The sequence below is a fragment of the Entelurus aequoreus genome, linkage group LG06 (genome assembly GCF_033978785.1).
Source record: "Entelurus aequoreus isolate RoL-2023_Sb linkage group LG06, RoL_Eaeq_v1.1, whole genome shotgun sequence".
Classification (NCBI taxonomy): Eukaryota; Metazoa; Chordata; class Actinopteri; order Syngnathiformes; family Syngnathidae; genus Entelurus; species Entelurus aequoreus.
Window position 1 is genome coordinate 15,515,675 of NC_084736.1, and position 24,039 is coordinate 15,539,713.

A 24,039-nucleotide genomic window follows, 5' to 3' on the forward strand; every position below is an offset into this window, starting at 1 on the left:
CATCGGTGACACACTTAGCTACTGAGCTAACGTGTTAGCATCGTTCTCAAATGAAGATAGAAACAAAATAAATAAACCCCTGACTGGAAGGATAGACAGAAGACCAACAATAATATTAAACCATGTACATGTAACTACACGGTTAAAAATTCTCAGCCTGGTAAGGCTTAACTATGCTGTTGCTAACGACGCTAAGGCTAATTTAGCAACTTAGCAACCGGACCTCACAGAACTATGTACTCTCTCCTTTTTCTATTGTGGATCACGGATTTGTATTTTAATCCACCTCGGATACTATATCCTCTTGAAAATGAGAGTCGAGAACGCGAAATGGACATTCAGTGCCTTTTATCTCCACGACAATACATCGGCGAAACGCTTTAGCTACGAGCTAACGTGATAGCATCGTGCTTTAACTGCATATAGAAACAAAAAAAATAAACCCCTGACTGGAAGGATAGATAGAAAATCAACAATACTATTAAACCGTGGATATGTAAATACACGGTTAATGCTTTCCAGGCTGGCGAAGGTTAACAATGCTGTGCTAACGACGCCATTGAAGCCTACTTAGCAACCGTACCGCACAGAGCTATGCTAAAAACATTAGCTCTCCACCTACGCCAGCCAGCCCTCATCTGCTCATCAACACCCGTGCTCACCTGCGTTCCAGCGATCGGTGGAAGGACGAAGGACTTCACCCGATGCATTTGGCGGCCCGGAGACGTAGGAAGTCAAGGTGAGGTCGCCGGCTAGCGCGTCTGCTCTCCAACAAAGTCCTCCTGGTTGTGTTGCTGTAGTCCGCTGCTAATACACCGATCCCACCTACAACTGTCTTCTTTGCAGCCTTCATTGTTCATTAAACAAATTGCAAAAGATGTCCATAATACTGTGGAATTATGAAATGAAAACTTTTAAATGTCACTTTATAAGTTAACCCGGCCGTATTGGCATGTGTTGCAATGTTAAGATTTCATCATTGATATATAAACTATCAGACTGCGTGGTCGGTAGTAGTGGGTTTCAGTAGGCCTTTAATGGTAACCATGATCATTTTGGTCAAAAGAACTTAATTTGGCCACTTTATTTATTGTTTTGGTTGTGTATATTTGAGGGTCCCCCACCCAACAGGGACAAAACCTATTTTGTTGCTTTTGGTTGTGATTTCTATTGAAGTGCAAAATTTTGCTGACAGAAAATATTGTATTTTTATTATTGTATTTTTTTTATTTCAATTGGATATTTAAACGTTCACATTCCATTTACAATGTTGAAATATACGAGAAGTACACGTTTATTGCATTTGAAAGGGTATACTTGCATTATTATTATGAATGATCATTACATCAGTGGTTAATTTGGTCTCAAAAAATTTTGACAATAATATCGTTTTTCGGCAATAATTTGTAGGTCAATATGTCGTCCAGCAAAATTTTATCGGCCCAGGCCTAAATGTGCACAATTGAATGGCTTAGTTGCTCAAACAGTAATGGGTTTGGATTGGGTTATGTTGTTTGTTAATGGGGAAAGACATTAATGACTCTTGTTTTCATGTTAGCATTTAAGCTGGCGCTGGTCAATACGTGAGTTTTTCAAAAGGCAGTTATTAATCACGGTTTCTCCATAATTTTATTTTAGAATGGTAACACTAACCATCAGAAGTTTTACCGTGGTTGTCATTATTACCGTTTATCGTTGCATCACTAGAATAGAATAAATCTTTATTGTCCAAGTGTGTGAATTTGAGTGTGAATGTTGTCTTTCTATCTGTGTTGGCCCTGCGATGAGGTGGCGACTTGTTCAGGGTGTACCCTGCCTTCCGCTCGAATGCAGCTGAGATAGGCTCCAGCTCCCACCGCGACCCCAAAAGGGACAAGCGGTAGAAAATGGATGGATGGATGTCCACCAAGGTGGGAAATTGTCTTTGGCTAACCAACACAAGTCAGACAGCTCTAAAATAACAACGTTGTATAGAAAAACATATCATAGACAAGATAAGAACAGATTTTAGGTAACAATAGGAATACAAATCAAATCAAGATAAGATTAGGAAAATCCTCAGTAAAATATAGAAATAGAGCAGTGCAGATCATGCATGTGAATTATGAATAGAAATGGCACTTGATATAAAATATTTTTTTAAAGGACCTTTGGCAAAGGGGGCTCCATAGCGCCTTTCAGACTTCATACGCTCAAACTGACAGGACAGTTGATGTGAGCTGAGCTTTTCTCTTCATCCTGTCAGTGAATTAGTTGGCCAGAGGTTTCTGGGGTTTTCCTACAATTTTACCAACCATTTCAACAATTATTTTGCGTTCAAGCTTATAATTACAGCTCAAATGACCAAGCACACAGGCGTAATGTTAAAAGACATTCAATATGTGTACAGTACTCAAGATCTACAATCCGCAGACCGACATAGTCATCTTCTCAGAGGACTGAGTCACTGTAGACATGTTTTAAAGATTAAATCTGTTTTTCATAGAATCTCAGATGACTATCAAGAACCTGTTCAACCTGCTGCTATCAGGGACCTTGACAAGAGATTTCTGTCACACAAGAGCAGTGCAGACCGAGATAAAAACAGTTGAGGATATTTAATGTGTCCCAATATCTTACAGTGTTTTTCACTGTATCACTGATGTTCGTACTGGTATTTATATATTTGTTGTTATTTATTGTTTGTCTTTCTTTTTTTTTTACTGACCCTAACAGTGTCATGCTCTTATGCTTGATGCCAATAAAGCGTTCAATTCTATTCTATTGTAATCTAATTTAATCCGTACAACGATATTGAAACGTTTACAGAGTTTCAACAAGTTGGCCATCAAGTGCATTTGGTTGTATCATCAGTTCTTGCGATTTGTAAACAAAACGCTCCTTTGTTTTGGAAACATTCATTTTGAGCTGGCTGTCGAGGCACCATGTTTGAAGGAGCCTATATTTGTAATTTAATTTACACAATATAAGAAGGTTCCTTATTGTGACAGAGTGGATAGCCTAGTGCAGGGGTCGGCAACCCGCGGCTCCTTGACCACTCTGATGCGGCTCAGCTACATACATGCCGACCCCCCCGATTTTCCCAGGAGATTTATGGATCTCAGTGTCCCTCATAGATTACTCCCAGGGAAAAAATAATCCTATTTACACTCTAATTACTAAATAAAGGGCGTGCCCTAATTGCACTGCAGTAATTGTCCTCTACAGCATTTACATACAGTGTGCCAGTCCAGCCACATGTTGCATGTTGTTATTACTTGCACACACAGGAGACAGCAAAGCATACTTAGTCATCAGCCACACAGCTTACACTGACGGTAGCCATATCAAACAACTTTAACATTGTTACGTTACAAATATGCGCCACACTGTGAACCCACACCAAAAAAGAATAAAAAACACATTTCTGGAGAACATCCCACCGTAACACAACATAAACACAACACAACCATTACCCAGAATCCCATGCAGCCCTAACTCTTCCGGTCTACATTATACACCCCCGCTACCACCAAATCCCCCCACACATCAACCCCCGTACCCTTCTCCGTGCGTTGGTTGAGCGGAAGAGTTAGGGCTGCATGGGATTCTGGGTATTGGTACCGTCAGTGTAAGATGTGTGGCTGCTGAGTTAGTACGCCTTGCTGTCACTTACGTGAGCAAGCTGAAATTGCATTCTACGTGTGGTCGAGCAGGTACACTGTTAGGGCAGACTGTAGAGGGCGCCAAATGCAGTGTCATCACGCTCTGATATTCGGGAGTCTCCCGGGAAAAATGAGAGGGTTGTGAAGTATGACGCTATCAAGCGCCATTCATTCAAAACTCGCGGGCTGCACTAACATCAAATTTCCACAATAAAGTGCGTGCCGGTGCGTGTGTCGGAGACCCCTAGTTAACATAGCACAAAGCGTTTAAGCTTTGTATGCGGTGTTTTTCATTTTAAATTTAAAATTTTTTTTTGTGGCTCCCATTACTTTCTTTAATTTGTGAAACTTGCCAAAATGGCTCTTTGAGTGGTAAAGGTTGCCGACCCCTGGCCTAGTGGTTAGTGTCATGCTCCTGTGGTACAAGAATTATGTTGTTTAACTGATATAATGAAAATCCATTATTTTTACCCATTTTTCTGGGAAAATGTTGTCATATTTTGAAATGCAAACGTCATCAGTTTAAAACCACTTTTATTAAGTAAATATTCATTAGTGAAGCGAGAAAAGAGCAAAGGTGAAAGGACACTCCCGCAAGTGCTTATCAGCTGTCCTAACAGAATGTGGTTAGCATGAACACTTTCAAGTTTAAACCTTTTTTAGGAATTAACTCTGCCAACATTTTAAGAAGACTTTGCGTATGTATGTGTGTGCGTGTGCACGTGTGTGTGTAAAAGAGGATTTGTGTCCAATTTGTGTTGAGCTGGTCAAATCGGTCTAAGGTGCACTTATTAATGATAAACTTCTATATATGATTAATCACGATTTAATTATGAGTTAACTATGGACAAAATGCGATTCATCAAATGTTTTAATTGTTCGACAGCCCTAATAAACACATGAGGAAGTGAAGCCATGTTTTTTCTTTTAAGAAACACTCTTGAACCTTTACAAATTAAAACGGAAGATGAAGATTAGGGATAAGAATCTTATGACAACTCACATTCAAAAAATATATATATTCTTTAAGAAATAGTTACACAAAATACCTTTTTTAGACTATCTCCACGCTTACTCGCCACACGTATACGACATGCGTCAGCAGCCAAGAGGAGCTTTTGTAACCTGTTTTGAAAATGTTTTATTGTCCATCCATCCATCCATCCATTTTCTTACACTTTTCCGAGGTCGGGTCGCGGGGGCAGCAGCCTAAACAGGGAAGCCCAGACTTCCCTCTTCCCAGCCACTTCGTCCAGCTCCTTCCGGGGAACCCGAGGCGTTCCCAGGCCAGCCGGGAGACATAGTCTTCCCAACGTGTCCTGGGTCTTCCCCGTGGCTTCCTACCGGTCGGACGAGGTGTCCGGGTGGCATCCTGACCAGATGCTCGAACCACCTCATCTGGCTCCTCTCGATTTGGAGGAGCAGCGGCTTTACTTTGAGCTCCTCCCGGATGACAGAGCTTCTCACCCTATCTCTAAGGGAGAGCCCCGCCACCCGACTGAGGAAACTCATTTCGGCCGCTTGTACCCGTGATCTTGTCCTTTCGGTCATAACCCAAAGCTCATGACCATAGGTGAGGATTGGAACGTAGAGCGACCTGTAAATTGAGAGCTTTGCCTTCCGGCTCAGCTCCTTCTTTACCACAACAGATCGATACAGCGTCCGCATTACTAAAGACGCTGCACCGATCTGCCTGTCGATCTCACAATCCACTCTTCCCTCACTTGTGAACAAGATTACGAGGTACTTGAACTCCTCCACTTGGGGCAAGATCTCTTCCCCAATCCGGAGATGGCCCCTCCACCCTTTTCCGAGTGAGAACCATGGACTCGGACTTGAAGGTGCTGATTCTCATCCCAGTCGCTTCACACGCGGCTGCAAACCGATCCAGTGAGAGCTGAAGATCCTGGCCAGATGAAGCCATAAGGACTACATCATCTGCAAAAAGCAGAGACCTAATCCCGCAGCCACCAAACCAGATCCCCTCAATGCCCTGACTACGCCTAGAAATTCTGTCCATAAAAGTTATGAACAGAATCGGTGACAAAGCTACCCTCTCGTCTACTGGGTTAAAGTCCAACGTGCAGGCTTTGACAATTTCCAACCCAGCCTATCGCCTCTCACTGCGTGCAACGCCAGAGTGGAAGAGAGTCCATCCCCTCTCGAAAGAACTGGTTCCAAAGCCTATGCTGTGTATCTAACTTCTCCACCTCGCGCACCAGCTCAGGCGCCTCCCCCCCCCCCCCCCCCCCCCCAGCGAGGTGACGTTCCACGTCCCAAGAGCTAGCTTATGTAGCTGTATTGTATTTTCTCTAATACAAAATAATATATTGCAAGAATCTGTTTAAACCAAGTGTGTTGAATCAATTCTGAATAGAGTTGTTGCCTCAAGAGTTGTACCGTATTTTTCGGACTATAAGTCACAGTTTTTTTCATAGTTTGGCCGGGGGTGCGACTTATATTCAGGAGCGACTTATGTGTGAAATTATTAACACATTACCATAAAATATCATATAATATTATTTAGCTCATTCACGTAAGAGACTAGACGTATAAGATTTCATGGGATTTAGCGATTAGGAGTGACAGATTGTTTGGTAAACGTATAGCATGTTCTATATGTTATAGTTATTTGAATGACTCTTACCATAATATGTTACGTTGACATACCAGGCAGGTTCTCAGTTGTTTATTTATGCGTCATATAACATACACTTATTCAGCCTGTTGTTCACTGTTCTTTATTTATTTTAAATTGCCTTTCAAATGTCTATTCTTGGTGTTGGGTTTTATCAAATAAATTTCGCCAAAAAATGCAACTTATACTCCAGTGGAACTTGTATATGTTTTTTTCCTTCTTTATTATGCATTTTCGGCCGGTGCGACTTATACTCCGGAGCGACTTATAGTCCGAAAAATACGGTAATTGAACTGTGAGTTGTTGTAAGATGCATATCCATAATAAATTATAACAAAACCTTTTAAAAACTCGTTCCAGGTTACAAAACCTCCTCTTGGTTGCTCACAAGATAGCCTAAAAAAATGTTTTCTCCAATGAAATCTTGAAAGGTTTAAATAGGTTCAGAATTAATAAAAAAGAATCGGGATTTGAATGTGAATCGTTTTACTGGCATCTCTAATAAATACACTACCGTTCAAAAGTTTGGGGTCACATTGAAATGTCCTTATTTTTGAAGGAAAAGCACTGTACTTCTTAATGAAGATAACTTTAAACTAGTCTTAACTTGAAAGAAATACACTCTATACATTGCTAATGTGGTAAATGACTATTCTAGCTGCAAATGTCTGGTTTTTGGTGCAATATCTACATAGGTGTATAGAGGCCCATTTCCAGCAACTATCACTCCAGTGTTCTAATGGTACAATGTGTTTGCTCATTGGCTCAGAAGGCTAATTGATGATTAGAAAACCCTTGTGCAATCATGTTCACACATCTGAAAACAGTTTAGCTCGTTACAGAAGCTACAAAACTGACCTTCCTTTGAGCATATTGAGTTTCTGGAGCATCACATTTGTGGGGTCAATTAAACGCTCAAAATGGCCAGAAAAAGAGAACTTTCATCTGAAACTCGACAGTCTATTCTTGTTCTTAGAAATGAAGGCTATTCCACAAAATTGTTTGGGTGACCCCAAACTTTTGAACGGTAGTGTATATTTAAAAACTCAAACAACAAAAATATGGCTCTTAAGAAGCCAAAACAGAACAATGTTTAATATTTCTTCTGCCTGGGAAACTATATTGTGTCTATGTATTTATTTATTTTTAAATAATGCTTGGTGAAAAAATTTCAGTTTGTCTATAAGTAGTTTTTGACCGTGATAGTTTTAGTCACAATAACCGTGTAACGATATGTTCACATCCTTTTTACAAGTACAAATAAAAATACTACCCCAGTTCATCAACAAAACAGTATCTTACGTTCACAGACAAAAGCAGTGGCTCAGGTGTTAAGGAAATCAGAATGTTTGTCTTTTATTTCCAAAGTATCCCTGAAGGAGTCGCTGAAGCCGTAATAATTTCAGAGCGTCCGTGCAAGACGACGTGTATAATAAATGATCGTTCATGTCAGCACAAGTTAGTCAGTACATCAGTTTGCAGCTTCCTCAGTACTGCATTCTGAAGAAGTAGCTACATGTTTGTGTGGGATTCTGTGCAACGACGACAATCTCCAACCAAAATATTGACGGCAAATTTACTCCACATGACCCAAAACATTGAAAAAAACTAACCCAACTGTCGTATACAAAAACAGCTTACCCAAAGTGCTCAGTTCACAGTCATTATTACATCCCCCAAGGCGAAGTTATCTGCATTTCAACACGTTTTTTAAAAGTAGTGAAGTGAATTATATTTATATAGCGCTTTTTCTCTGGAGAGACTCAAAACGCTTTACATTGTGAAACCCATTATCCCAATTTTTAAGCTACATTTAAACCAGTGTGGGTGGCACTGGGAGTAAGGTGGCAAAAGTGTCTTGCCCAAGGACACAGCGGAAGCTAGAATCGAACATGCAACCCTCAAGTTGCTGGCCGCTCTACCATCTGAACTACACCCCCCCACCAAGTAGCATTTTAAACAAAAAGTATTAGTACCAAAGTAAATATGAGGCTTTTTCCCAATATTTATATTTTCCCAACTTCATTCCCGTAATAATTATTTACATTTACTAAATTTGCATAGTTTCCGTTGTAGAATTATTTTATTTTTGTAATATTAGGACTTTTTCTATATATTGAATATTAAGACTTTATTTTTTAATTTTTTTTTGTTTGTTTTTTTGTTCTTGACGTAATTTTTGTAAAATAACAGCTTTATACCTCAAAACTAATACATTTTCTTGATATTAAAAAAAAATATATTATAACTCCAAAATTATGACTTCATTCTTAAAATATTTAGATTTTTTCCCCACACAGAGTATTTACTCATTTATTGCACTAAAATTACTTATTTTCATTGTCGTAATTATTCCACATTTTTTCTGAAGAACTTTATTCAAAATGTTTTGAATATCCAAACTTTTTTTTTTTTTTTTTAAATGTGTGTTTCATTAGTAGTAATTCTCTTTATGATATTTTAAGACTGTGCTTATAGCAAAATGACAACTTTATTCTCACAAATGTATCATAATTGATATATTATTTAGTTTATTTTTCTCCTCGTAACATTCCGACTTTTTTCTTGCAAATCTTCAGATCTTGAGACTTACTTGGGAGTTTTTCTTTGAATGTTACAAATATACAATATTTGCAAAATGTTAAATATTAAAGGTATTTTGAGGTTTGTTTCCTGTAATACAATTTCACAACTTTTTTGTGTTATTACTATTACTACAATTACTACAGAATTCTAAGTATTGACACTTTTATAGTTTATATTGAGTTTTTGTGTATGTTTATGTATATATATATATTAGCTAAGGCCTTCTTCACACTGCAGGTCCATTTCGATTTTTTTGCGACCTGTATCGGATTCTTTTATGTCAATGTGAACAGTGTAATTCCGAATTTTTCTAATCTCACTCAGGCCGTTTTGTATGTCAGATATCTATCCGATCCGACCAATTCAACATCAAATAGTGATAAGCGTCATAATTCTTCGCCAAAATGGATGGCTGCAAAATAAATAATTGAAAAATTAGCAGAAAGCAGGCAAAAATATTATGTTTTAGGAACTCGCGTCAATGTTCCACCACTCCTGGCATAGAAGGAAATGTCCCGCAAACTGCGATAGCCAAAATCCTCTTCCTTCTCAATCTTTTACACGCAATAATTCCGTTAAGAAAATGTTGACTTTGATTGCATACAATCCTTCAAATTGTCGTTAATGCGCCACGACTGAGGCCTATTAGAATTGAAGCCATGTTTACGTCCGTAAACACTGCAGCAGGTGTGACATCATGACGTCATGTCTGCATGGGGGTCAGATTGCCTTCACATCGCATTTTTTTGGTAATGTGAAGGATTACCGGATTTTCCGCACTATAAAGCGCACCTAAAAACCTCCAATTTTCTCAAAAGATGACATTGCGCCTTATATATGGACCAATATTGAGCCACAACAGGTGTCGCAACTACGGTAAGCATCCGCCGACTTCATTTTCCCCCGTAGAAGAAGAAGCGCGCGGTGCATGTTGGGATATATAACTGCGCGAGGCGTGCCGTTTCATTTCCATTTGTGTGTTTATGTAAAGACCCCAAAATGGCTCCTATTAAGAGACACGCTTACGACGCAGAGTTTAAACTCAAGGCGATCAGTCACGCAGCGATACTGACTCGATTAATGACGACTTCGACGAGACGAGCCGGGCATGTTGGATGCCCAACTGTTTAATTCGGACACTGAAGAAGAAGAATTTGAGGGATTTGTGGATGAGGAATAACTTAATAAAGTGAGCTTTACATGTTTATTTTGTGTGTTGTGTTGTGTGACATTAACGTTTGAGCAACGTTGAGTTATTGATATATTGTTATTGCTTTGCACTATTTCGAGTGTTACTATATTGTGATTGCACAAACGTTTGATTTACCGTAACAGTATCAGACTGTTTTTTTACGTGTTTATTGAATCGAGGAAAAGTTCCCCTCCACTATGTGATATAAATGTTGCACTACATGTTATACCTTTCTGTTGTTAAAAGATAAACAAAATACCACGTCACTGACTTTACCTCGGAGGAAAATAATAAAACAGCTGTTTATTCATTTTGGGAGTGAACGGAGTTGTCAGAACGCTGGTTTGTAATCTATTACTAAAGTTTGACTGACCTATCTGACTGTTTTGTTAACATTCCCTTTAGCGCAGCTCCATCTAACCCCAGGCTCTACTGTAGCGTCTATTCCAGGGGTCACCAACCTTTTTGAAACCAAGAGCTACTTCTTGGGTACTGATTAATGCGAAGGGCTACCAGTTTGATACACACTTAAATAAATTGCCAGAAATAGCCAATTTGCTCAATTTACCTTTAACTCTATGTTATTATTAATAATTAATGATATTTACACTTAATTGAACGGTTTAAAAGAGGAAAAAACACGAAAAAAATGACAATTCAATTTTGAAACATAGTTTATCTTCAATTTCGACTCTTTAAAATTCAAAATTCAACTGAAAAAAAGAAGAGAAAAACTAGCTAATTCGAATCTTTTTGAAAAAATTTAAAAAAGAATTTATGGAACATCATTAGTAATTTTTCCTGATTAAGATTAATTTTAGAATTCTGGTGACATATTTTAAAAAGGATAAAATCCAATCTACACTTTGTTAGAATATATAACAAATTGGACCAAGCTATATTTCTAACAAAGACAAATCATTATTTCTTCTAGATTTTCCAAAACAAAAATTTTCAAAGAAATTCAAAAGACTTTGAAATAAGATTTAAATTTGATTCTACAGATTTTCTAGATTTGCCAGAATATATATTTTTTAATTTTAATCATAATAAGTTTAAAGAAATATTTCACAAATATTCTTCGTCGAAAAAACAGAAGCTAAAATGAAGAATTAAATTAAAATGTATTTATTATTCTTTACAATAAAAAAAATAAATTTACTTGAACATTGATTTAAATTGTCAGTAAGGAAGAGGAAGGAATTTAAAAGGTAAAAAGGTATATGTGTTTAAAAATCCTAAAATCATTTTTAAGGTTGTATTTTTTTCTCTAAAATTGTCTTTCTGAAAGTTATAAGAATCAAAGTAAAACAATTAATGAATTTATTGAAACAAGTGAAGACCAAGTCTTTAAAATATTTTCTTGGATTTTCAAATTCTATTTGAGTTTTGTCTCTCTTAGAATTAAAAATGTCGGGCAAAGCGAGACCAGCTTGCTAGTAAATAAATAACATTTAAAAAATAGAGGCAGCTCACGGGTAAGTGCTGCTATTTGAGCTATTTTTAGAACAGGCCAGTGGGCTACTCATCTGGTCCTTACGGGCTACCTGGTGCCCGCGGGCACCACGTTGGTGACCCCTGGTCTATTCTATGCGCCTTATAATGCGGTGCGCCTTATATATGAACAAAGTTTTAAAATAGGCCATTCATTGAAGGTGCACCTTATAATCCGGTGCGACTTATAGTGCGGAAAATACGGGTACATAGAAATATTGGATTTGACAAATACAAATCTGAATTGGACAGCCTAGTCTGCAGTGTGAACCTAGTCCTAAGGTGCAAAGCTGCCACAATGGCAGTGATGTGTGGGGAGAACGAGAGTGCACAATGTCTTCCAAAACCATCACCAGTCTAATACAAAGCTGATGAATTAAGCTAGTGTCTGTGTTGCATGTAAACAATTATAGCAAACATTATGATTATTAATAAGTTAGATTCACTTTCACGATAACAGATAAAACCTCCCTAAGGCCTCACAAGGTCTTCTGGTTTCAAAGCTTCAGACTCCCAGCTGGATAATAAATAAAACAAAAATCTTTAGTAGTCACACTACTCGTGGTCGCTTTGGCAGTCTCCCAGGTGAAGCCTGAGCACGCCCTGACTGTGCAGCTTCAGCAGCATGTCAAACTCTTCCGGCATGGCGTGGAACTTGGCGTTGGCCTTCCTGTCGTCGTAGTAGTGATTGGTGAGCGTGTAGAGTCCCTGCGGGTGGTTGGTGAATGGCCAGAAGCCGTACAGGTGCACGTTGGAGCACGCCCCCAGCGCCATGCTGGCCATCATGATGCCCGTGCTGAGGCGTGGCGATTTCAGGCCGTGTCTCCTCCAGAATTGGGACAGGTTGCGCAGGTAGGCCGGGTTGAAGAAGACGGCACGTGCCGGGCTGGCAAAGTCCTCAACGGTGTAGGCCACCCGCAGGGAGAGCGCTGTGTTGGCGCCGTAGGAGAAGGCGGGTAGGAGGATAAAGGACTTTCCGTAGCTTTGAAGACTTTCCGCAAACTCGCGCCGATTGTTCATCAGGGAGCCGTACCTGCAGGGACGTCACCAGTCAGGTTAGGTAACAATGGCCTATAACATCATGTTTGACTGTGTGGTGTGACAATTTGTATAGCACTGATAAACAGTAAGACCGCAAAACTACACACACACAAGTTACAAGTTCATAAGTCTATTCTATTTATTTTCTTATTTTTGTCCTGTCCAGCCACTCAGGCAAATCATATTGTTGATGCAGATACCCAGATACTTTACAAAATAGAAGTGTGGGATTGATTGATTGATTGAGATTTTTATTAGTAGATTGCACAGTACAGTACATGTTCCGTACAATTGACCACTAAATGGTAATACCTGAATAAGTTTTTCAACTTGTTTAAGTCGGGGTCCACGTTAATCAATTCATGGTATAAATATATACTATCAGCATAATACAATCATTACACAAGTTAATCATCATCAGAGTACTGGTATATACATTGAATTATTTACATTATTTACAATCCATCTCCGTAATATCGCTAACATTCGTTCCATCTTGTCCACTAGCGACGCTGAGATCATTATTCATGCGTTCGTTACGTCTCGTCTCGATTACTGTAACGTATTATTTTCGGGTCTCCCTATGTCTAGCATTAAAAGATTACAGTTGGTACAAAATGCGGCTGCAAGGCTTTTGACAAAAACAAGAAAGTTTGATCATATTACGCCTATACTGGCTCACCTGCACTGGCTTCCTGTGCACTTAAGATGCGACTTTAAGGTTTTACTACTTACGTATAAAATACTACACGGTTTAGCTCCAGCCTATCTCGCCGATTGTATTGTACCATATGTCCCGACAAGAAATCTGCGTTCAAAGAACTCCGGCTTATTAGTGATTCCCAGAGCCAAAAAAAAGTCTGCGGGCTATAGAGCGTTTTCGATTCGGGCTCCAGTACTCTGGAATGCCCTCCCGGTAACAGTTAGAGATGCTACCTCAGTAGAAGCATTTAAGTCCCATCTTAAAACTCATTTGTATAATCTAGCCTTTAAATAGACCCCCCTTTTTTTAGACCAGTTGATCTGCCGTTTCTTTTCTTCTCTCCTCTTCTCCCCTGTCCCTTGCGAGGGGGAGTTGCATAGGTCCGGTGGCCATGGATGAAGTGCTGGCTGTCTAGAGTCGGGACCCCGGGTGGACCACTAGCCTGTGCATCGGTTGGGGACATCTCTGCGCTGCTGACCCGTCTCCGCTCGGGATGGTTTCCTGTTGGCCCCGCTGTGGACTGGACTCCCGCTGATGTGTTGGATCCACTGTGGACTGGACTTTCACAATGTTATGTCAGACCCACTCGACATCCATTGCTTTCGGTCTCCCCTAGAGGGGGGGGGGGGGGGGGTTACCCACATATGCGGTCCTCTCCAAGGTTTCTCATAGTCATTCACCGACGTCCCACTGGGGTGAGTTTTTCCTTGCCCGTATGTGGGCTCTGTACCGAGGATGTCGTTGTGGCTTGTACAGCCCTTTGAGACACTTGTGATTTAGGGCTATATAAATAAACATTGATTGATTGATTGATTGATGTGGAGGGGGTTGGGGCGCGGGGGTTAGGTTTGTTTGATATCAGCACTTCAGTCATCAACAATAATATCATCTGAGAAATGGACATTGTAACAGTGTAGGTCTGACTTTGTAGGATATGTACAGCGAGCAATGAACATAGTGAGATCAGAAAGCATAAGAACAAGTATATACATTGGATTATTTACATTTGATTAATTACGATCCGGGGAGGTGGGATGTGGTGGGGGGAGGGTGTTAGTCTAGGGTTGTAATTGCCTGGAGGTGTTCTTTTAGTGCGGTTTTGAAGGAGGGTAGAGGATACTTCTCTTGTTGCCCTTATTTTTACTCGACCTTATTAAATGGATTTATATTACGCCGGACGGGAGCAGGAGGGGATAGACCAGGGGTCGGGAACCTTTTTGGCTGAGAGAGCCATGAAAGCCAAATATTTTAAAATGTATTTCCGTGAGAGCCATATCATATTTTTTTAACACTGAATACAACTAAATGCGGGCAGCACGGTGGGAGAGGGGTTAGTGCAGCGACCCCAGAAAGGGACTAGCGGTAGAAAATGGATGGATGGATGGACAACTAAATGCGTGCATTTTTTAAGTAAGACCAACATTTTTAGAGTATAATAAGTCTGTAATTCTTTTTAACATTGTTATTTCTTGAACAGGTGCGGTAGAAAATGGATGGATGGATTAAAATGCATGAGAATGTTTTATATTTTGAACGTTATTTTTAACATCGTGATTACCAGCGAAATTATTCATTACTTATCATGTTAAGCAATGTCAGCTAAGATTTATCTGAGAGCCAGATGCAGTCATCAAAAGAGCCACATCCGGCTCTAGAGCCATAGGTTCCCTACCCCTGGGATAGATACTAACAGACTTCCAAAGTTTTCGAATAAATCGATACGTTTACAATAGTATCAATCTCACCGGGATTCTTCGAGCCATTTTGAGAGATAATGAGGAAGCCAGTTACGTGATCCGTGGCATAGCAGCAGTGACCACAGATCCCTTCCCCGTCAACAACAATGCTAATCAAGCAGACTTTGTGAGAGCCAACAACGGCCGAGGGGATGCTCACATACTCCCGTTTGGATGAAGAATCAATCACAATCCTCAAGAAGGGTTAAAAAAAGTTGTTGCAACAAGCGTCTTTTTGTGTCTTTTTCGCCACCTCGGTCCATGGCCACATTTGTCTAATACAGGGGTAGGGAACTTATGGCTCTAGAGCCGGATGTGGCTCTTTTGATGACTGCATCTGGCTCTCAGATAAATCTTAGCTGACATTGCTTAACACGATAAGTAATGAATAATTTCGCTGGTAATCACGATGTTAAAAATAACATTCAAAATATAAAACATTCTCATGCATTTTAATCCATCCATCCGTTTTCTACCGCACCTGTTCAAAAAATAACAATGTTAAAAAGAATTAGAGAGTGCCCATGTCTTGGGCACTAATACACCCCCATACCATCACAGATGCTGGCTTTTCAACTTTGCGCCTATACCAATCCGGATGGTTCTTTTCCTCTTTGGTCCGGAGGACACGACGTCCACAGTTTCCAAAAACAATTTGAAATGTGGACTCGTCAGACCACAGAACACTTTTCCACTTTGTATCAGTCCATCTTAGATGACCTCAGGCCCAGCGAAGCCGACGGCGTTTCTGGGTGTTGTTGATAAACGGGTTTCGCCTTGCATAGGAGAGTTTTAACTTGCACTTACAGATGTAGTGACCAACTGTAGTTACTGACAGTGGGTTTCTGAAGTGTTCCTGAGCCCATGTGGTGATATCCTTTACACACTGATGTCGCTTGTTGATGCAGTACAGCCTGAGGGATCGAAGGTCACGGGCTTAGCTGCTTATGTGCAGTGATTTCTCCAGATTCTCTGAACCCTTTGATGATATTACGGACCGTAGATGGTGAAATCCCTGAATTCCTTGCAATAGCTGGTTGAGAAAGGTTTTTCTTAAACTGTTCAACAATTTGCTCACGCATTTGTTGACAAAGTGGTGACCCTCGCCCCATCCTTGTTTGTGAATGACTGAGCATTTCATGGAATCTACTTTTATACCCAATCATGGCACCCACCTGTTCCCAATTTGCCTGTTCACCTGTGGGATGTTCCAAATAAGTGTCATTCCTCAACTTTATCAGTATTTATTGCCACCTTTCCCAACTTCTTTGTCACGTGTTGCTGGCATCAAATTCTAAAGTTAATGATTATTTGCCCAAAATTTTTTTTTATCAGTCTGAACATCAAATATGTTGTCTTTGTAGCATATTCAACTGAATATGGGTTGAAAATGATTTGCAAATCATTGTATTCCGTTTATATTTACATCTAACACAATTTCCCAACTCATATGGAAACGGGGTTTGTATATTACTTTGATTTGTTTTCAAGTGAAAAAAAAAAAACATTTCAAGGGGTGGCGGTAATGATAATGCTGTGGTGGCGCGCCACGTTCAATTACATTAAGGGGAAACACTGTATACTGAATTTGCGTAATCATATGTACTTTTTTCAACACAACCAATGGCTAAAATTGTGAATAGATTCTGTGTATTACAGTATTTAGCGACATTTGATGGCTTTTTTTTTTTTTATCTACAGTACAATCTAGCATTATCATAGTCTTGCTATCTGTCTAGTAAAACATTAAGAATCCATAGCAATTAAATAAACACAATTTAAAATTGAAGTTGACGAATGTGAAATTATGCACTTTCAAATACACAGAAAACTCAATATTTTAACAAATAGTGGCTCATTTATTGTCATGCTGTATGTTTTAAAATGTCACTTAAAGCATTGCCTGCTCTGTTAAACAGTGTTATGCAGGTCACATGTTTACTATTTGTATTTCCTATAAATATAATACTTTAGAAATATGAAAAAAATTGTTTTGACATTTTCATTACGGTTTGATCTTAGAGATTCATTCCCACAGCTAAAGTTGTCTATTTGAGTGAGCTGGTACACAAAACAGTTCAATAATTCATATTTTAATTATGATAGTATTTATGTTTAATAGTATTTCTAATAGCATTAGTGAATGACACAAAATGAAATGTCTGCGCTCACTTTTCTCTGAGGATGCTCGGGTTGGCCGTCACGAGGTCCGTCTTGACGCCCACGTGTTTCCTGTACTCGTCGTTCAAAGGTGGCAGATTGCACCTAAGCCAGCGAGAACACGATAACAACCACTTCCTTAATGATTATAATAATGATAACCTCCCAGTAGACTGGGCAGCCTTACCTCATCACAAACTGAGCCGAGTCGATCATTTTCCCGCAGCCGCTGTCCACCAGGATGCCGCCGTTGCCGACCACGGCGCACGTGTCAAACGTCTGGTTGGAGAACGGATGCTCCTGGAATGCAAAGTTGACATGTTTTTTTTCATGCATCCACATCTAAACACACCGAAAATTATTTATAGGACCAATAACAATATCACTTGTCGTTCATTTAAAATCCAATTTTAAATTAGATTTTTCATTTTAAATGAAATGTCATTGTTATATTATTATGGTTTGTGTTAATGACACAAATTGCCATTTCTGGTAGTAATTAAATATACTGTACATGTTATAGTATAAATAAAACATGTATATAGTAGGGCTGTCAATGTTCTTGCAATAATAATGAGTTAACTTTAACCTCCATTAATTTTTTGTAACATGTCCTGTCCAGCCACTCCGGTAAATCATATTGTAGAGGCACAAGAGGGGGATAAGACATAAACACAAAAACAACAGAACAACATCCGTAAATACGATATGTGCAAATATGATACGAAAAATTATAACAAAGAACCAGTCACTGAAGTAGATATTAATAATACAGAAATGACAATGAACATTATTGCTCTACAAAGAGAACAATACAAATACCATTAGAAATAACACTATTGATAATGAATAATAGTAATAATAATGTTGGGGATGGCGTGGCGTGGCGTGGCGAAGTTGGTAGAGTGGCCGAGCCAGCAATCGGAGGGTTGCTGGTTACTCTGGTTCAATCCCCACCTTCTACCATCCTAGTCACGTCCGTTGTGTCCTTGGGCAAGACACTTCACCCTTGCTCCTGATGGCTGCTGGTTAGCGCCTTGCATGGCAGCTCCCGCCATCAGTGTGTGAATGTGGAAATACTGTCAAAGCGCTTTGAATACCTTGAAGGTAGAAAAGCGCTATACAAGTATAACCCATTTATCATTATCATTTATAATATTTACCTCTATTATCAACAATACAATTGCTTCAGAAGCAACAATTCATAAGTGTAATTAATACCTGAATTACAAAAGAAAGCAGATAAATGGAGGGGAAGAAAGAGGAGCGGTCTATATTAACCTTATAGATTGTTATGGTAAAAATAGGGTAAGCTTTATCAGCGTGTTGTGTATTACCCAGTTTCCCCTGGGGGGACAACGTTAATATATGTTTGATGAAACAGGATTATATGCAGGAGCTTATGTATGTATATGTGTACGTGTATGTACAGTATGTGCGTATGTATGTGCAAGCGTATGTACCTATGTGTATGTAAGTATGAGTGAATGTACGCGTGTATGAATAAGGGCCCCAGACGCACAGCCCGGCCACAGCAGCCCGAGAAACCATATATATATATATATATATATATATATATATATATATATATATATATATATATATATATATATATATATATATATATATATATATATATATATATATATATATATATAAGGATGTAACAAAAAAAATTCAGTACAAATCAATAACCAACTTTAACTTTAGAGATATGAATACATCGTTTGGCGAGCCGCTGTACTGATCTATTTATAGTAGAGATGTCCGGTAATATCGGACTGCCGATATTATCGGCCGATAAATGCTTTAAAATGTAATATCGGAAATTATCGGTATCGGTTTAAAAATTATCGGTATCGCTGTCAAAAAGTAAAATGTATGACTTTTTAAAATGCCACTGTGTACACGGACGTAGAAGTACAGAGCGCCAATAAACCTTAAAGGCGCTGCCTTTGCGTGCTGGCCCAGGCACATAATATCTACGGCTTTTCACACCCACAAGTGAATGCAACGCATACTTGGTCAACAGCCATACAGGTCACACTGATGGCGGCCGTATAAACAACTTTAAAACTGTTACAAATATGCGCCACACTGTGAACCCACACCAAACAAAAATGACAAACACATTTCGGGAGAACATCCGCACCGTAACACAACATAAACACAACAGAACAAATACCCAGAACCCCTTGCAGCTCTAACTCTTCCGGGACGCTACTCACCCACTGCCGGGCCAACCAAGCCATTGAATATCGGCCCAGGCCAACCAAACACCACAACGTGCTGCCTACCACACCCAGTTCCACACCTCTGGGACTGCCCCAGAGGGGCAAACAGCACGCAGCCCCCCCGGAATGGGAAGAAACGACCCGCAGCCCAGCAGGCAACAGGCACCCAAGCAGGCAACAGGCACCCAAGCCCACCCACCACCAGTCCGACCGCCCCCAAGCTTGCCTGTCAATCCCACCCACACCACGTCCACTCCATCATGCTGCTGTTATTAAGAGGATTTTTTTTTACAATGTAATACTACCCTATATCATCAGTGTGTGGTCATACCTTGATAAATGTTTTGAAAATGTCGGGTTTGATCTGGAGCGTCCTGGACCTTTCTCCATCGAAGGAAATCTTTGTACCCACGGGGGTGTTATCCTGCGTGATGATGGCCTCGTCGACACGACACGAGCTGCTCACCTCGGAGCTGCAGAACACACACACACACTTTTACAACAGCAGTGGTTACCAATTATTTTCTGTCATGCCCACACTAGGGGACAGAAATATTTTCTGAATTATAGACTTTTAGCCTACTGGCTAGCATTTTCGACTCTCAATCAGTGTGAATATGTGGTCGGGCGATGGAGCTTTGGGCGTGTGCAGGCCATGTACAGTACTTCTCCTACTGGGCTGAGCAGGCAACCTGTTGATTAGTTTGAACTCTGCTGCCACCTAGCTGGAGGCTGGTGTATTGTTCAAGCATGAATAAAGACACACATACCGAAAGTTCCCCCGACACTTCACCCACCCGTCATGTGAGTCGTCTGGTTTACCACTTACATGAATTCTTGGTAATTCTTCTCGTTCTTTTTCCAGGTTTTAGTGTGGCGCTTCAGGACGTTGTCAATCAGTTCCCTATGCATACAAAGAAAAGTGTGTCTTGAAATAATGACTTGGCGAACAAAAACGCAAATGGTGTGTTTGTACTCACTTGCAGCCTTTACAAAGTGAAGAAGGATTTGGGGAACCTTTCTTTTGTGGGGGTGGTTTGTAAGACGTCAGCGCGCTGCAGAGTGAGACAAAGTACGCGCGACATCAATCACACACACTGATTTTACAGTCAGATTTCATTTCCCCAACTTATATGATTAAAGATTACATTTCAGAATTGATGTAATAAAAATATTATGTCAAATGTAATATATAAAAGAACTAATACGTTCTTTCTCCCTCACACGTTGTGGCTTGTGCAGCCCTTTGAGACACTCGTGATTTAGGGCTATATAAGTAAACGATTGATTGATTGATTGATTGATAATGGCATAAAGTCATCTTAAAACAGAATTTCTCTATAGCTCATACTTGCCAACCCTCCCGTTTTTAGCGGGAGAATCCCGGTATTCAGCGCCTCTCCCGACAACCTCCCGGCAGAGATTTTCTCCCGACAAACTCCCGGTATTCAGCCGGAGCTGGAGGCCACGCCCCCTCCAGCTCACTGCGGACCTGAGACTGAGTGGGGACAGCCTGTTCTCACGTCCGCTTTCCCACAGTATAAACAGCTTGCCTGCCCAATGACGTCATAACATCTAGGGCTTTTAGAGAGTAGAGTGCACAACTGCGCACACAACAAGGAGACGAAGCAGAAGAACGAGGAAATTACAGACATGGCGACGCTGTCGACGAGCAAGATGAAGAAATACGCTTGCAAGTTCCAAAACGAATGGAAACGAGAATTTCAGTTCATCCGGGACAGTTCGAAGGGGAAGGTGTATGTTGCCTGTAAATTTTGTAGAACAGACTTCTCCATTGAACACGGTGGCCGAAATGATATACTCATCATGAACGGAGAAGTTAAACAGGACTATACTGCCATCTAATGGATAGCCACCGGAACACTGAAATTCAAGTATTTTTTTTTTTCTATGTAAATAAAATAAATAAATATATATATATATATATATATATATATATATATATATATATATATATATATATATATATATATATATATATATATATATATATATATATATATATATATATATATATATATATATGAAATATATATGAAATACTCGAGTTGGTGAATTCTAGCTGTAAATAACCACGCCCCCAACCACGCCCCCCGCCCCCAACCACCCCCAATTTACAATTACTTGTTGCGGTATCCATCCATTTTCTACCGCTTGTCCCTTTCGGGGTCGCGGGGGGTGCTGGAGCCTATCTCAGCTGCATTCGGGCGGAAGACGGGGTACACCCTGGACAAGTCGCCACCTCATTGCAGGGCCAACACAGATAGACAGACAACATTCACACTCACATTCACACACTAGGGACCATTTAGTGTTGCCAGTCAACCTATCCCCAGGTGCATGTCTTTGTTACGGTATATATACTTTATTTGTCGTTATTTATATTTTCTGAATACATTATGTGATAATGTTCATCAACTCATTGGTGGTAATTTTCAATCTATGAAGATAAAACAAAGTAATATCAAAATCAAAATACAGGATGTTATTTATGTAGTTTGATCATTTTCCTCGACTGATGTACTAACATCATGTGGTTTATTTTGTACGTATGTAGCATCATTTACAAAGATACAAAGAATTGTTATTGCGACATCCAGTGGACACATTTAGAACAGCTGTTTCTTTCATTCAAAAATTTCAGGTACATTTTTATACTTAGCAAACTAATCCCACGGCCCGTAGAAAACCTGTTTGCGGGCCTGACACCCTTGCTAATGACTGATGGATGTTACGCCTAAAAAAATTTAAAAGCCATAGTCCATGCTAAAAACAAGACAATGTTCAAACTTATACAAAACATAAACACACTTCTGATACTTCTTTCTGTTTATCAGGAACATTTTACACCAACTGTTAAATATAATGTGTTCTATCCCCACTATTTAAAGCAAGGGTCCCGAAACTATGGCACGCGGGCTGGATACGGCCCACCAGCATCCAAAATGCAGCCTGTGGGAAGTCCCAAGTTAAAAAAATAAATATATATATATATATATATATATATATATATATATATTTGTTTGTTTGTTATTATTATTATTTTTTGAAATCTGTCCTTATCTATTTTCTACCGCTTGTTACTCTCGGTGTCTCCTAGCCGCTCAGGCAAATAATATTGTCTAAAAATGCATTTTCCCATCGATAACTCGCTCCTTCAGTCAATTAGTGGGCGAGGAATATATATATATATATATATATATATATATATATATATATATATATATATATATATATATATATATATATATATATATATATATATGTATGTATGTATATATATATATGTATATATATATATATATATATATATATATGTATATATGTATATATGTATATATATATATATATATATATATATATATATATACATATATATATATATATATATATATTATATATATACATATATATATATATATATATATATATATATATATATATATATATATATATATATATATATATATATTATATATATATATATATATATATATATATATATATATATATATATGTATGTATGTACAGTATATACTGTATATATATATATATACAGTATATACTGTATATATATATACACACAGCCCGGCCCCTGGCCAACTTATTTTAACCCAATGCGGCCCACGAGTCAAAAAGTTTGGGTACTCCTGATTTAAAGCCTCGAACATCAGTCTTGAGACAGAGCGAGACCTCTGACGAAGGCCACGTGCCGAAACGCGTAAGCGTTCCTCTTTTTTGATGTGAGCAATAAATCAAGTGAAATGTGAGTATTTTGTCCTACTAGTCTTAATTTTGGGATGTGCTACCTTTTCAAACATTTTTGAAACATTTACTGGATTACCTCTTTTTTGCCGTGGCTACACATTATCTTTGTGCCGCATGGCGGTACTCTTGAGCGCAAGGCAGATGGACACAGGATCCTTCGTCCTACATGTGCGTGTCAACATAGTGCAGGGATGTCAAACTGGTTTTCATTGAGGGCCACATCGCAGTTATGGCTGCCATCAGAGGGCCGCATGAATCAGCGAATAATGTATGAATTTGCCTCTGGATTTCATTATTAATTATATAAATTGTTTTAAGTAGACTGTCGATTTTACAGTAAAAACTTTACATTTACGAAATTTCACTGTGAAATATGGTGTTTTTAAAATTTTTTACAACACTTTACAATAAATGGAAAAACAGTACCACTGTTTTTTTGGGGGAGGGGGGTGTTTATGGAAAAAGCTGGCAGCTTAATTGCCAGAATTTTACTTTTAAATTTACATTGGTTTTTACAACATTATATTGTAAATGAAAAACACTATAAGTTCCTTTTTTATTCTGGCAACTTAGCTGCCAGTTTTTCTATAATTAAAACAAATGTATCGTTTTTCCATTTACAGTAATACACCGTTAAAAACAACATTTTACAGTAAAAGTATGGCAGCTCAGTCAACAGAATTTTAACGCAAAACAATGGTAGTTTTTTTCAATTTACAGTAATCTGCTGTAAAGAACACCGTACAATGTATTGTCATTTTTATTATTTTGATGGGTAGTTTGCTGTAAAGTTAAGTATTTTCATTTAGACAAAAACATGTT

The 24,039-nt window shown here is 38.9% G+C and overlaps 1 protein-coding gene across 2 annotated transcripts in view; it reads right to left on the reverse strand.

The window, feature by feature from the left end:
* Positions 1 to 11,229: 11,229 nt before the first annotated feature.
* st8sia6 (ST8 alpha-N-acetyl-neuraminide alpha-2,8-sialyltransferase 6) overlaps positions 11,230 to 24,039 on the reverse strand; it is a 72,719-nt gene continuing 59,909 nt past the window's right edge. For both annotated transcript variants that reach the window (XM_062050066.1, XM_062050067.1), the window contains exons 2-7: positions 20,409 to 20,483; positions 20,258 to 20,332; positions 19,760 to 19,901; positions 17,382 to 17,494; positions 17,207 to 17,299; positions 11,230 to 12,587 (exon numbers count right to left, since the gene is read on the reverse strand). In XM_062050066.1, coding sequence (XP_061906050.1) covers positions 12,110 to 12,587; positions 17,207 to 17,299; positions 17,382 to 17,494; positions 19,760 to 19,901; positions 20,258 to 20,332; positions 20,409 to 20,483 — 976 coding nt within the window. In that variant the 3' untranslated portion in view covers positions 11,230 to 12,109. The remainder of the gene's footprint in view (positions 12,588 to 17,206; positions 17,300 to 17,381; positions 17,495 to 19,759; positions 19,902 to 20,257; positions 20,333 to 20,408; positions 20,484 to 24,039) is intronic.